Source organism: Microtus ochrogaster, chromosome 18, assembly GCF_000317375.1.
Source record: "Microtus ochrogaster isolate Prairie Vole_2 chromosome 18, MicOch1.0, whole genome shotgun sequence".
NCBI classification, from domain to species: domain Eukaryota; kingdom Metazoa; phylum Chordata; class Mammalia; order Rodentia; family Cricetidae; genus Microtus; species Microtus ochrogaster.
Genome location: NC_022020.1, coordinates 23,748,137 through 23,760,451, shown reverse-complemented (window position 1 = coordinate 23,760,451; position 12,315 = coordinate 23,748,137). Strand labels below are relative to the sequence as shown.

Below are 12,315 nucleotides of genomic sequence, written 5' to 3'. Positions count from 1 at the left end.
TTCATCCCAGCACAGAACTAAATATAGTAAGCAATCATTTATGTGCCAGGCCCGTGCTGAAACCACTGCCTGTTTTTCATCCAATAAAGCCATTAATTTTATACCCACAACCATTCCTCTTCCCAGCTTGGGACAATTTTCCTACCTCAACCAGATAATGGTGATCTTGCCTAAGTGTTTCAACATTGCATACAAAATGGATGCAACAGGTCTTCAACATGTTCCCAAACTGACGTGGTGGTTAACTTCTGCAGACTAGGAAGAGGGGGTATAAAAGTAAGACAGAGTCCCTGTCTAATACCTTGGAGGTTTAACTAGAAAACAATGAAGGCATAAGTGAAAATCAATTGGCTGACTGAACTACACAACAGCAGGCAAAGCTCTAGCAATGCAACAGGTGGGCATTGTATTCCAAATGTCTGTTCTGGAAGCCTGCAACAACTGGGGACACACACACACACACACACACACACACACACACACACACACACACACACACACACACGCCTGCACGAGACACAGACAAATGATGACAATGAGATCCAGGTAACCCTAAGAGCAACATGCAAGAGAGCCTTAGCTCTGGAAAAGGTAGTTTGGAAGACAATGGCTCAAGCAAGACATGTTTGACAGAGAAATCTGCAGTTTCGGAACCCTACCCCATCCCAGTTCACAGGGAGGTCTAGGTCATTCAGCTGCTTTGTCTGAGAAGGGTGACACAAGACTCAGAGGTAGTACTTCCACTCAGCTCAGCACTTGGCCATGAGCCATGGAGCATCATCAGGGGCTGCCATTCCTTACCCTGAACAAAGTCTAACCTGCTGCCTGGGTTCCCTTCAAGGAGAGGAGCGGTTCTTCTGAAAAGAAGTACAGTAACTTTACTTACCTTAAGAAGAAGCTCCTTCTCGGAAATTTAAAAAACTATTTTCTGTAGTTTCCCCTGTAATTCTAACTATTCTGTTTATCCAACTAAGTTCCCAAAATTAATTTAAGCCCAATCATGCTAGATCTCTTTGTTTAGTCTATATTTAGATTCTATCTCATTCTAACAGCTCAAACCCATGGTTTAATACACGCACTGTTATCTGCTGAGCTCCAGAACCCGTGATTTAATATACCACACTGTAGCTGCTGAGCTCCAGAACAACACATTGCTCAAGTTAGCAAAAGAGAAGAAAAAGCTGCTGAAATGTCTAGAATGTGGTTACTCACCCTTATCATCAGCACTGCTTTCCTGATGTCCCGGATGCCATCGTATACAAGGCGGGAGGCATCGATAAACTCATTCTCATCCATAGGCTGGGCTGGGTCTGAGCTGAGGGCTTCCACAGCTGCTTCCACTTGCTCAGTGAACCGTGGCATGACTATGGAGACAAGAGGCAGGCAAGTCACACTAAGAAGACAGCACTCCACAATCCTTTCCTGAATCCTTGAATAGGCAGTAGAGTCAAGCTCAGGACAAAGATCCTCTGTGTTTCTACTCTTGTGCCCAGTACTCACCAGCAAAATAGACCACATGTTCATAGGTGAACTTATGGACAATATTTTGCAAGGACTCAATCACCTTCTCAGCAGACTCTGATCTAGAATTGGATGACTGAGAACTGAAATGATACTAACTACTTTGAAACCTTAAGAACGGACCTACAAAGGCTAGAATAGTAGTTTAGTGGTAATAAACTTGCCTAGCATGTAAGAGGTTCTGGGTTCAATTTGCAGTACTTCAAAAGGGGGGATCTACCTTCATTTCTTATGTATTCACTAGCAGGACGCTATGCACAAACTAAACTAAAGCACAGGCATCATCAAAGCTTTACTTTTGCTGGTTCCTGGCCAATCTCACCTCTGCACACACCTAGAGGTCCAGAAGGAGGTAAAGATCTGCCATTCTTCATCCCAGCACAGAACTAAATATAGTAAGCAGTCATTTATGTGCCAGGCCCGTGCTGAAACCACTGCCTGTTTTTCATCCAATAAAGCCATTATTTTTTTTAAACATTTATTTTATGTGTATGGGAGTTCTGCCTTCATGCATGCTTGGCATACTCATAGTTTATCACAGACACATAAAGGAAAATGTGCTCATGAACTGTCTAATAACCAACTTCTCGCTAGTATGATGAGCCACCCAGTGTGTATAAAAACAAAACCAGAGCTGAATTCTGTGTGTATAATCCCGCAGGATTTGGAATGATGTTGGGAGTCATTGTGGGGACCCAGGAGAACACTATGACGGGGGACAGTCTTCAGACCTGTGTTGGAGAGCAGCTTGGTGGCTTCCAGAACCTTTTCTGTGTAAACTCCTGGCTCGTAGTTGTCCATCTCTGAGGTGACAACATGGATGACTCGAGCTGCCCGGCCTCGAATGGCGCCAGCAGTACGGTCCAGCCCGTCCACATCTTTCTCTTGGAGAGCAATGACACACTTGTTCACATCCTCCAAAATGTGATTCTCTGAGGAACAAGCAAAAAGCTGAATGAAGGATCAGGTCTTCTACTAAAGGGTGACATAGTAGCATGGCATGTTGTATGTATAGGACAGGTTTGGTGCCAACCACTATGCCAAAAGTTTTATATACAAAGCTGGACACAAGCACACATTGGCATGCCGGCACTCAGGAGGGTAGAGTTAGAATAGAGTTTGAACTAATTCCTGCAAGTTGTCCTCTGTCATCTAAAAACATCCACGGTATGACCACCCATATCCCAAATAAGCAATGTTAATAAAAACAAGCACACCACCTTCAATAACTGCTTCACTGTTGACTGTCGTTGACAAATGTCACAGTCTAAATCAGAAAAACAGGTCAACATCAGGCTGTACCTGTCCAGTGTTTTCTCTCCTTCCAGGAGATGCCAATAGTATTTAGGAGGCAGCAAGATCGAGATCAGAGGATGCTAAGAAGCAGGTTTAACCCTCTAGGGCAGTGAGAAAATACATCTGAGATGAAAACAGTTACATGACACCTGTAGTCTCTGGAGAGGGAAATCTGTGAATCCAGATGACTACTAGGCACACAACTAGATTTGAAGACCCCAAACCATTTCCTTTCAAAGCCTGACACTGTTTTTAGAAACCCCAGAGCAAGAAATTCCAATCTTATCTGAAATAGCAAAGGGGAAGCAAGCCAAAGGGCCAAGGGAACTGTACTTAGAGGAGCAAGCTGTAAGCTGCACACAGGCACCATGATAGTAGAGGCAGAGCTATATAGGCAGACCCAGAAGAGGGTGAGCGGCAAATATACCAGCACACGTGAAGCTGCAGTGGTGGCAACATGACTGTCTCCTTTCCTGGGCTATATGACAGCTCTTGGAAGCTATGTCAGTTAAAGACATGGTTCCCTGTCAACAACAGTGTGTGGCACAGCATATGGAGAGAGCTTCTTGTAGAAGAGCTAGGACAAAGGTAGCAAATGCAGTCTGTTTTAAGAAGCACATTGGGGTCGTGTGTGTGTGTGTGTGTGTGATGGCATGTACCATTTATGCTTCAAAAGGTCAATATCGAGAACTGGTTTCTAATTCAACTACCTGTAGAAGCCATCATTCCTTCCTTCACAGCCTCTACTAACACACACGACTGTCTGGAAAGACACTAAAAACAGTATTTATGTTTCCTCTGACCTAGAGGTGAGCCAGAAGCAAATGCTACTCGGCAAACTTAGGGGACAGAGCCACTGCAGTGTCATGTCATGGGCTAAGGACACCATGCTGCCTGCACTGGACCTGACAAGAGTCAATCATGGACAGAGGAGGGTCTCACAGGGCCCGTTCCCTGCCTGGACTACTGGCTATGGATGAATTTCAGAGGACAGGATTAGTGCTATGAATTAACTGCTTAGTCTACTAGGAGTCTACTCAGTGCTTGGCCCTCACCACTGCTCTAAAAACACCTTGATCACTAATCGCTTGCATGCCTCCGCAAGTCTGTGACAGAACAACAGACAACACCACAAGTAGGCAGCCAGGATGCAGATGCTCTGCAGCAGTACTACTTCAGACAGCAATTCTGGCTTGAATCTGCTAAACAGAAACTGGCTCAACTGCTCTGCACCAAGTCAACCTCCCTTAAACTCCTATTTACATAAGTTGAACCCTTTCGCCAGAAAAAAGTGAATCTGCTAAAAAATTTGATTTCTCCTTACTGGTCTTCTGTTTTATATTAAAATAACCTAAAAAATCCTGTCTGGACCCCACTAAATGCTGATACTGAATCCCTTTTGTTATCTGTTATATGAGAGCCATTTTGATTGTAAGATATTTTACTTTACTGTAAGAAAGAATGAAAATTCCTGGAAACAAAGCCTGGTAAACATATCCAACCTAGTTTTAAAAAACTGTAGGAATGTAGTATCTATCCAGAGGGGGCTTTGCATTTAGATTTCCAAATTTGTTGTTTGCTTAAAAGTGTGCTATGAAGGTGGAATGTTTTTCCCTAAACCTATGAAAAAGAATAATTCCATACTTCATTGGGAAAAACAACAGAAGGCCAAGATTTCCCAAAAAGGCCATTGCTGCATTTTTGGCACCTGCAACAATGTGCTCGCAAATGAATTTTTTGTTTTAAAGTGGCAGCATCTGCAGCTTGGTAGTTCTGAGGCAGCATGGTTTATATTTTACCCTGTCTTCCTGCAGTTAACATACAACCTACACCCGACTTTCTCAAGTTAAGCCAAAAAGAAAACTATCATCTCGAGTTCATGCAAAGACAGGGACACATTGGTATGCAGAACACAGTGTCACCCTTAAATAGGTCACTGCTGGAGGACTGTGCTGTGCACGTACTTAAGTTCTGCTTCTCTTTCAAGCCCCATTGCCATTCACATCTTCCACATTCCAGCCTGTGGTTCCCTGGGGTGACAGGTAGTTTCAGCTCTACAAGAACCTAGTCACTAAATCTGCCCACAGCCACTAGCCTCAGGAAGCCTGGCATTTCCAAGGAGAAGACACAGCCAGGGGCAATGGAAGCCCTGTTAATAGAGAATGCATTTAGTGTTACTCAACTCTAAGGAGATAGGACTGAAATTTATTTCTGTGAGATAAACGCTAAATTGCATTTGACAGACATGTTCTATATGAATGCAATTTACTATGTCATTACCAGTTTATGTTTATATAATGAAATCAACTGTTTTTGTGACGTGAATTACTCAGATTTACTTTTTTCAAGTTCATAATTAAATGGCACTTAAATATTTCCTCTCTGTTTTCTCTCTCTGCGTCAGACAGACACAGTCTTTGGGGAAGTAGTCAGGTACATTACAATCACTCCCGACAGACAGGAGCTTTCCGAGAGCATTCTCTACAATAAACTAGCTGAGAGGTTCCTTCTGAGTCTCATGGGCTCATAATAAATGACCAGCAGTACCAAGACAAAGGTCTAAACTCAAATATCAAGAGGGATGGATAGTTATATGCTACACAGGTCACAGCCAGAGGGTCTCAAGTCTATACCAGCAGTGAAAGGTTTTGCTAGTCCAGTAACTAATTCTTCCAGGATGAACAGCAGCCCCACCGTGAGAAATACAGCTCCATTCCAACTCCCCCTGCTCGGAACACAGGTCAGAACGTCATAAAACTAGAAACCAGCATGTCATTAAGAGAATTTACTCTCAATGACCAGATTTGAAGGTGTTTTGTCTGTGATTATGACTTGGACAATAACTACACATGCCATTCTAGGGAACCATTTCATTACCTGAGACAGCCAAGAAGTCATCAATGGAAGTAATGTCATCAACAGCATCTGTGAGAACACGGACTTGTTTTTCCCATTGCTCTTTAAAAAGATCCATGTTCTCTTGGGCCAGTTTACTCTGTGGCTTTGCTGCTAAGGCCAATGCAGCATTGATAACCTGCAGAAGACATTAATGCACATCACTATCTATCTCAAATCAATCGCATGGGGTGATCTGGCTAACAGCAGGAACAGCTAGCCCCCGTCACTAGGAAACATAACACCATGTATCCACCATAACTAGTACAAAGAGGAAATACTCAACAGCAGGCCTTAGACTTTAACACCAAAATAGTAAGTTTGATTTGGAAACAATAGGCAGCTATAAACAAATAAAGGCTCCCTCTAATTTCTCAAATTCTCTAATTTTTGACATTAAACTTCAAGCTTTTTCTTAAAAACCTCAATCATACAAATATACCATCAAAAATTATATAATTAAAATTATAGGCTACATTTGATTAACTACCCTGGTTCCTTCTTTTAAATATGTCAGCATCAATAAGTATATATTAATACATTGTTCAGTGTTCCATTTTATAGGTATCTCATGTTACTCTCCTTCTGTGGGATATTTAGGGTCATCTCAGTTATCCATCACTATTACAAAAGTAGCCAATAATGTCCAATAGTATATAATGATGACCAGTATCTGAAATGCCAAACTTACCCCAATTCATTCATAATAAAGGTATTGTATTCCAATTCCAAGAACTTTTTTTTCTTTTGTCATCTTAACACAGGTGTAGCTGACTTATAACAACTTCATATATATATAAAAATGTGTGTGTGTTCATGAGTATAGATATAGGGCTTGGGACATAGCTTCCTGGTAGAAAGCTTGCCTGGTATGTACAGGGATCCAGCCTCAGTATAGCATACACATACAAATATTTTACTGAGAGACAGTTTATAATTCATACAATTTATCCATTTAAAGTACAGAATTCAATGACACAATAGCTACAATGATACCACATTCAGTTTTACCATTTTTTTACTCCAAAAATAAGACTTCAAATGTATTAGCAAGCGCTCCCCATTTTCCTCTTCTCTCCTTATCCCCATCTTCTAGTAACTACTAAGTTATCACCACCAGAAAAGTGCAAGAGTGCACACGGTTGTCTTCTCTCTCATCTCAAGAGTAACCACCTTGTCTTGAGCCATTAACTACAATGTTACCGATCTTCATTTTTTCACAGATATCCTAAACTAAGCTAAGGGAGTTTTCTATGATTCCTAGTTTTTGAGCATGGACTAGAGGTACTTTTCTTTTATAGATGTCAATAGTTTCTTAACGTGGGTACCGGGAAACAAACTTGGGTCTTTTGCAAGTGCAGTCCCTGATTTTACTTGCTGAGCCGTTATCTCAAGTCCCACCCCCCTTCCAACTCATTTGAACAACCTCTCTTCACTGTTTTTGCAAGTTCATTTTCATACTACCCATTGTTCACTATGGTCGGTGAATGTGTGAAAGGATCTGAAGAGTTCCTTCTCCAAAAGATACACAGAAAAGGGTTGGGTAAACACAGGAAAAACAGTCTTACCACCCTTGGCTATCGGGGAAATGCCAGTGGGGTCTCTTGCAACTTATCTAGATAACTAAAGAGAGATAAACAACCCACATTGTCCAATTTGTATTTGTCAATACTCAAGTTGCCCAGCTCTGTACGTATAAAGACTAATCACCCCCAGGAAAGGCCTTTTACTCAGGTCATACCCCTAATACCAAGGATGGCTTGGGCACTGTTTGAAGCTCAGTCTTGAGGTCCATCTTAAGTGACACTGCAAAGGAGAGAAATTAGCCTTTGTGCAGTGTGCTCATCTGTGACATGGGCCGAGTCACAGGTCCACCCACTCCAGCATTTTCATTAGGATCAACTAGACTCTCCCTGTGGTTTTTTTCCTAGGCTTTAAGATCATTTATATAAATACTCTTGGTAGGTGTGATCAGCGTATGTTACCATCTGTTTCTGAAGATATGTGGAAGCATTGTCGCTTTTCAAGCATTTTAAAATGAAACAGAGAACCAAAGATATTAAAGTGTTGGGAGGATAAAATGGCAAACTTGAGAAAAAGTATAATCTTTAGAATCTACCCTAAATTTATTTCATTCAATTTGGTCAGCCTGAAAGTAGATTAAATCTATTGTGTTAATTATGTGCACAGCAATCAGTCTCGTGCACATTTTATGACTGTATAAAGACTGTCTATCAGACAGCGGGGGTGGTAGCTGGTCCATCACAGCAGTCTTGGGAGGTCTTTCACATGAAAGAGCCACAATGACAGTGTCACAGCACATTTAAGGTTGCAGACTTTACACAGAAACCTGATGCCTGCAGCCTCTGGCCATTACTACAGTTCCTCTGCGCGCCTCCCTTTGTCTACGTCTACTGTTGGTTTGACAGGACATGCATAGAGGTTAACGTAAGTCTGAGACTAAGCTGTGCGTGGTCTCTGTCTGGAAAAGCAGAAAGGTAACCTCTTCCATCAAAACACCACCTAAGAGCTTAGGAATCCCTGAGTGGCAGGGAGAACTCCCTCACAGACCACAAGTAACACTGAACATTCAGATAAGCACTAACCAGTGCCAGTGAGGGCTCAGCAGCTAATGGTACTTGCTGACAAGCCTAGTGACCTGCAATAGGGTGGTAGAAGAGACAATTCTCATAAGCTGCCCTCTGTCCTCACACCATGAGTACATGGAGCACGTGCTAGCACACACAAATAAGTAAGTGAAAAATAGAAAAAAAAATTAGTTGTTTCAAGCACTTCAGAGATTTTCTAGCAATACACTTAACCCAGCCCAATTACCTGTCTTTCCAAGTGTCACTATTACACAGAAGTTTAGGCTTTACTTCAGCGGCTGGTTCAATCAGGTTACTATTATTATCTGCAGCAGACACTTCAGCAAAGCAGATTAGATGCTTTGTGACAGTAGTGTTACAATGGTGCACAGGCTGGCCGGAAAGCTGTGCACTACACACACAACATATGCACACAATGCCATATGTGTGGAAAACAGAAGAACTTGTGGAAGTCTGTTTTCTCTTAACCACCACATAGGCCCTGGCAATAGAATCAAGGTCATCAGACTTGGCAGAACTGAGCCTCTTGATGACCCCTCCTACACATTTTAAATGAAAGACAAGGACGCATTAGAATGAGATAAAGAGAAAATGATACTTAAATTTATTCAAGCAATGTGGTTTATCTGTATCAGTATTCTATTTAAAATAGAAGGAATTTTATTTTAATTAAAGGAAGAAAGGAAGGGAGGCAGGGAGGGAAAGAAGGAAGAAGGGAAAAAATAAAAAAAGCAAACCTAATAAAATAAACTCACACCCACTCTACTAAAATCCATGCTGGAGATACTATAAGCTTGTTGGCTATACTTTACCTGAGGACAGAGTGCTTCTAACTGGCTTGCAGACATTCGGACAAGCTTTACACCTTCTTCATTATTGGAGATTGAACAGGCCAAGTTGGCAACCTGCAAGAGGGAAGGACATAGAAATGCCTATAAGCATTTTTCTCTTTGACTGGAAAACAGGCTAATTCCTACCTCTTACTCTGGCCGTCCCAGAACAGAGAGATACCAAAAGCACCAAGGAGCTTCACTCCTCAGACTGATTATCAGTTTATTAGGATACATTTTTAACTGTAAGGACCTCACAATGTTATATTGTAGGCTCGTATCAGAAGAGGTAGCTCTAAGCTTTGAAGGAGCGCCAATCTGCCTGAACAGTCTATAAGGCTGTCTAGTACAGACATGTAACAAAACCAAGAAACACCAAGGAAGGAACTGTTAGTATCTACAAATAATAAATTTTGTAGTTGTTCTTGAAAGGAAGAAATTAAAACTCCAAATTGCTGTTCTCACTGTCATATGTAGAAATATAAGTTAAGTTTTATTTGAACACATCAACTAAGAAGATTTTTAAAACACTGTGAAGGTGATATTAAGATGGACCCAATGAGCTGGATGTCTTAGCACACGCCACTTGGGAGGAAGAGGCAGGTGGATCTCTGTGAGTTTGAGGCCAGACTGGTCTACAAGAGCTAGCTTCAGGACAGACCCCAAAGCTAGAGAAACCCTGTCTTGAAAAACAAAGAAAACAAACAAAGGGAAAGGAAACGATGATACGCTCCACAGACATGAACACAAGCCCCTCCAACTGTTCTTAGAGGACACTGGTGCTGGACTTTCTTGTCTGGCAGGGTTTACTTTAATGGAAATCTTTCCCTTCCCTCCCAACACTTAACATGGCACAACCGATTTAACCAGAAATGCTTTTTACAGGCTGTGTCAAAGTCCAGCTTGCAAGGACTCAGGCTACACTGAGAACGCAGTTCTTCAGCGACACTGAAGCAGTGGTGACAGTCTTGCCAACTTCATTAGCAGTGCCAGGCCCACCACATACTTAGTGCTGAGACAGTTTCACCTCAGGTATGAACTGAGTATGAATGATAAAGGCATAGGCAGTAGACTGTCTGAGTTAATGTAATGATTTTCTATCTCTTTAAGAGACAAGCCACACCCACTCCCAGGCTGATCTTCAGCTTCCGGCCTGAGCTCTCTCTCTTTTCCATCTTCCTCCACTTCTCCCCTTTCCCCCTTCTGTCTCTCTCTTCTCGCCTTCTCTCTCCTTCTCCCTTCCCCCTCCATAACCCCTTGAATAAATATCCAACCTCACTCTGCATGGCGTGCCTATCCATGTCTCTGTCTCTTGCCCGCCCGCCATGTGTCTCTGCCTGGGACTAGCTGCTCTCAGGGCCTGCTGTCTGCCGCCACATGGCTTGCTACCACCACTTGGGGATCTACAGCATCTCTGCTGCCTACTGCCACCGTGGATCCTATAGCATTTTTAATTTTTCCATTATAGTTAATGTCAGAGAAAACAAGTGTGATAGCAAAAACATTTGATTTTAAATGAACACACGCACAGGAAAAATTTTTACTATTATAGCTATTGTTTGCAGTATTACAGTTATGACTGCCAGCTATTAAGCACCAGAATCCTATTATACTTAATAATAAGGAAAAAGAGAAGTAGCAAGCAATTTCAAAATAAAAAATTGGGAAGTGACCTCTGATATTCCCAAACCCTTTAAAAAAAAAAATCACACCAAGTATAACATTTTAGATCCTAAAGCTTATAATTCCACTCTCTGTTGTCAACTTGGCCTGACCAAAGACGCAGTTCTCTAACAGATCACAATCTAGAGACTGTCATTTGTTTAAACTCATCGTAAATTATCAGAACACATTAAAAAAAAACTTAAGACTTAAAGCTCAAAATGTATTTTATGCCAGGGATGGTGGCGAATTCCAGTAATTGCTGTGCATTAGAGGATTACAGGATTGAGACCAATCTGGGTTATCAGAAGACCTCATCTCAAACCAAATCAACCATCCAAACAAACAAAAAAACTCCCGGGGGGGAGGGGGGTCTTCTAGTGGTTCTCAGAGGTCAGTAACAGGGATTCCCTCACAGCACCAATAATTCTATTTCAATTTACACCATCTCAATTTTTTAAATCTTATAACTCACATGTTTTCGAAATTTAGACATAAAGGACTATATTCTTGATTACAAGTGAGATACAAAATAGTAAGGAGTAAGGCCATTTTAATGGCTGAATTCTTTACGTCATGTGTTTCCTGATACAAATCCTAAAACAAAGGCTATGGACAGTTTATCCTTTGTTTTAAAACATTCTAAAATGTTGATGGTGTACTATGAGAACATTAATGCTCTAAAATGTTGATGGTGCACTGTGCATTAATGCTCAAGAGGACAGTGTTTTAGAAGGCCTGGGAAGGGAAGTCTTTTCTAGATGAATAAGCTTCAATGCCGCTCCAGGATTACTCACTTCCCAGGTAACAAGTGTGCACATCAACATCTCCACCAGAGCTCTCTGAGAAGAAAGTCTGACCTGGCTACCGTGAAAGGGAGTAAGGAAAGGGAAATCCTTCATACCTCTTACTGAGGAAAATCTGCACATTTAGATTTGGAACAGCAGTTGATATAACTTTAAAAAATTAATCTGTCGGGGAGACAGCTCAACTCAGTAGTTAAGAATAGCACTGGCTGTTTGAGTCCCAGCACCTACATGGCTCACAATGGTGTTAACTCTAGTTGCAGAGGATCTGACACCCTCTTCTGGCCTCCACTGGCACCAAGCATGCATATGGTACACAGACATACATGCAGACAAAATACCCATTCCCGTTAAATAATAAAATCAGTGTCAAGTCTTTAGCTTGACAGGCATAGTAGTGCCCTTTAACCCCAGGAGCAGGGGGCTAAGGCAGGAAGATAAGGAAATCCAGGCCAGTCTAGGCTACACAATAAAGAACCTGTCTCAGATCCCTGGACCTAAAGACGCAGATTTAAATCCCACCTAGGTAGGAAGATAAGTCCAAAACTAGCTTGGGCAACTTAGTAAGACCCTATTTTTCAAACCTTTTAAAAAATATTGTTAGCTCTCGGGAGGCAGAGGCAGGCGGATCTCTGTGAGTTCGAGACCAGCCTGGTCTACAAGAGCTAGTTCCAGGACAGGCTCCAAAACCACAGA

At 41.8% G+C, this 12,315-nt stretch overlaps 1 protein-coding gene across 3 annotated transcripts in view; it reads right to left on the bottom strand.

Annotated features, from left to right (window-relative positions):
• Positions 1 to 12,315, bottom strand: part of Ctnna1 (catenin alpha 1) — a 124,198-nt gene that overhangs the window by 8,711 nt on the left and 103,172 nt on the right. For all 3 annotated transcript variants that reach the window (XM_005355929.3, XM_013349499.2, XM_013349498.2), the window contains 4 exons: positions 9,134 to 9,226; positions 5,695 to 5,851; positions 2,253 to 2,453; positions 1,213 to 1,364 (listed from right to left, as the gene is read on the bottom strand). In XM_005355929.3, coding sequence (XP_005355986.1) covers positions 1,213 to 1,364; positions 2,253 to 2,453; positions 5,695 to 5,851; positions 9,134 to 9,226 — 603 coding nt within the window. The remainder of the gene's footprint in view (positions 1 to 1,212; positions 1,365 to 2,252; positions 2,454 to 5,694; positions 5,852 to 9,133; positions 9,227 to 12,315) is intronic.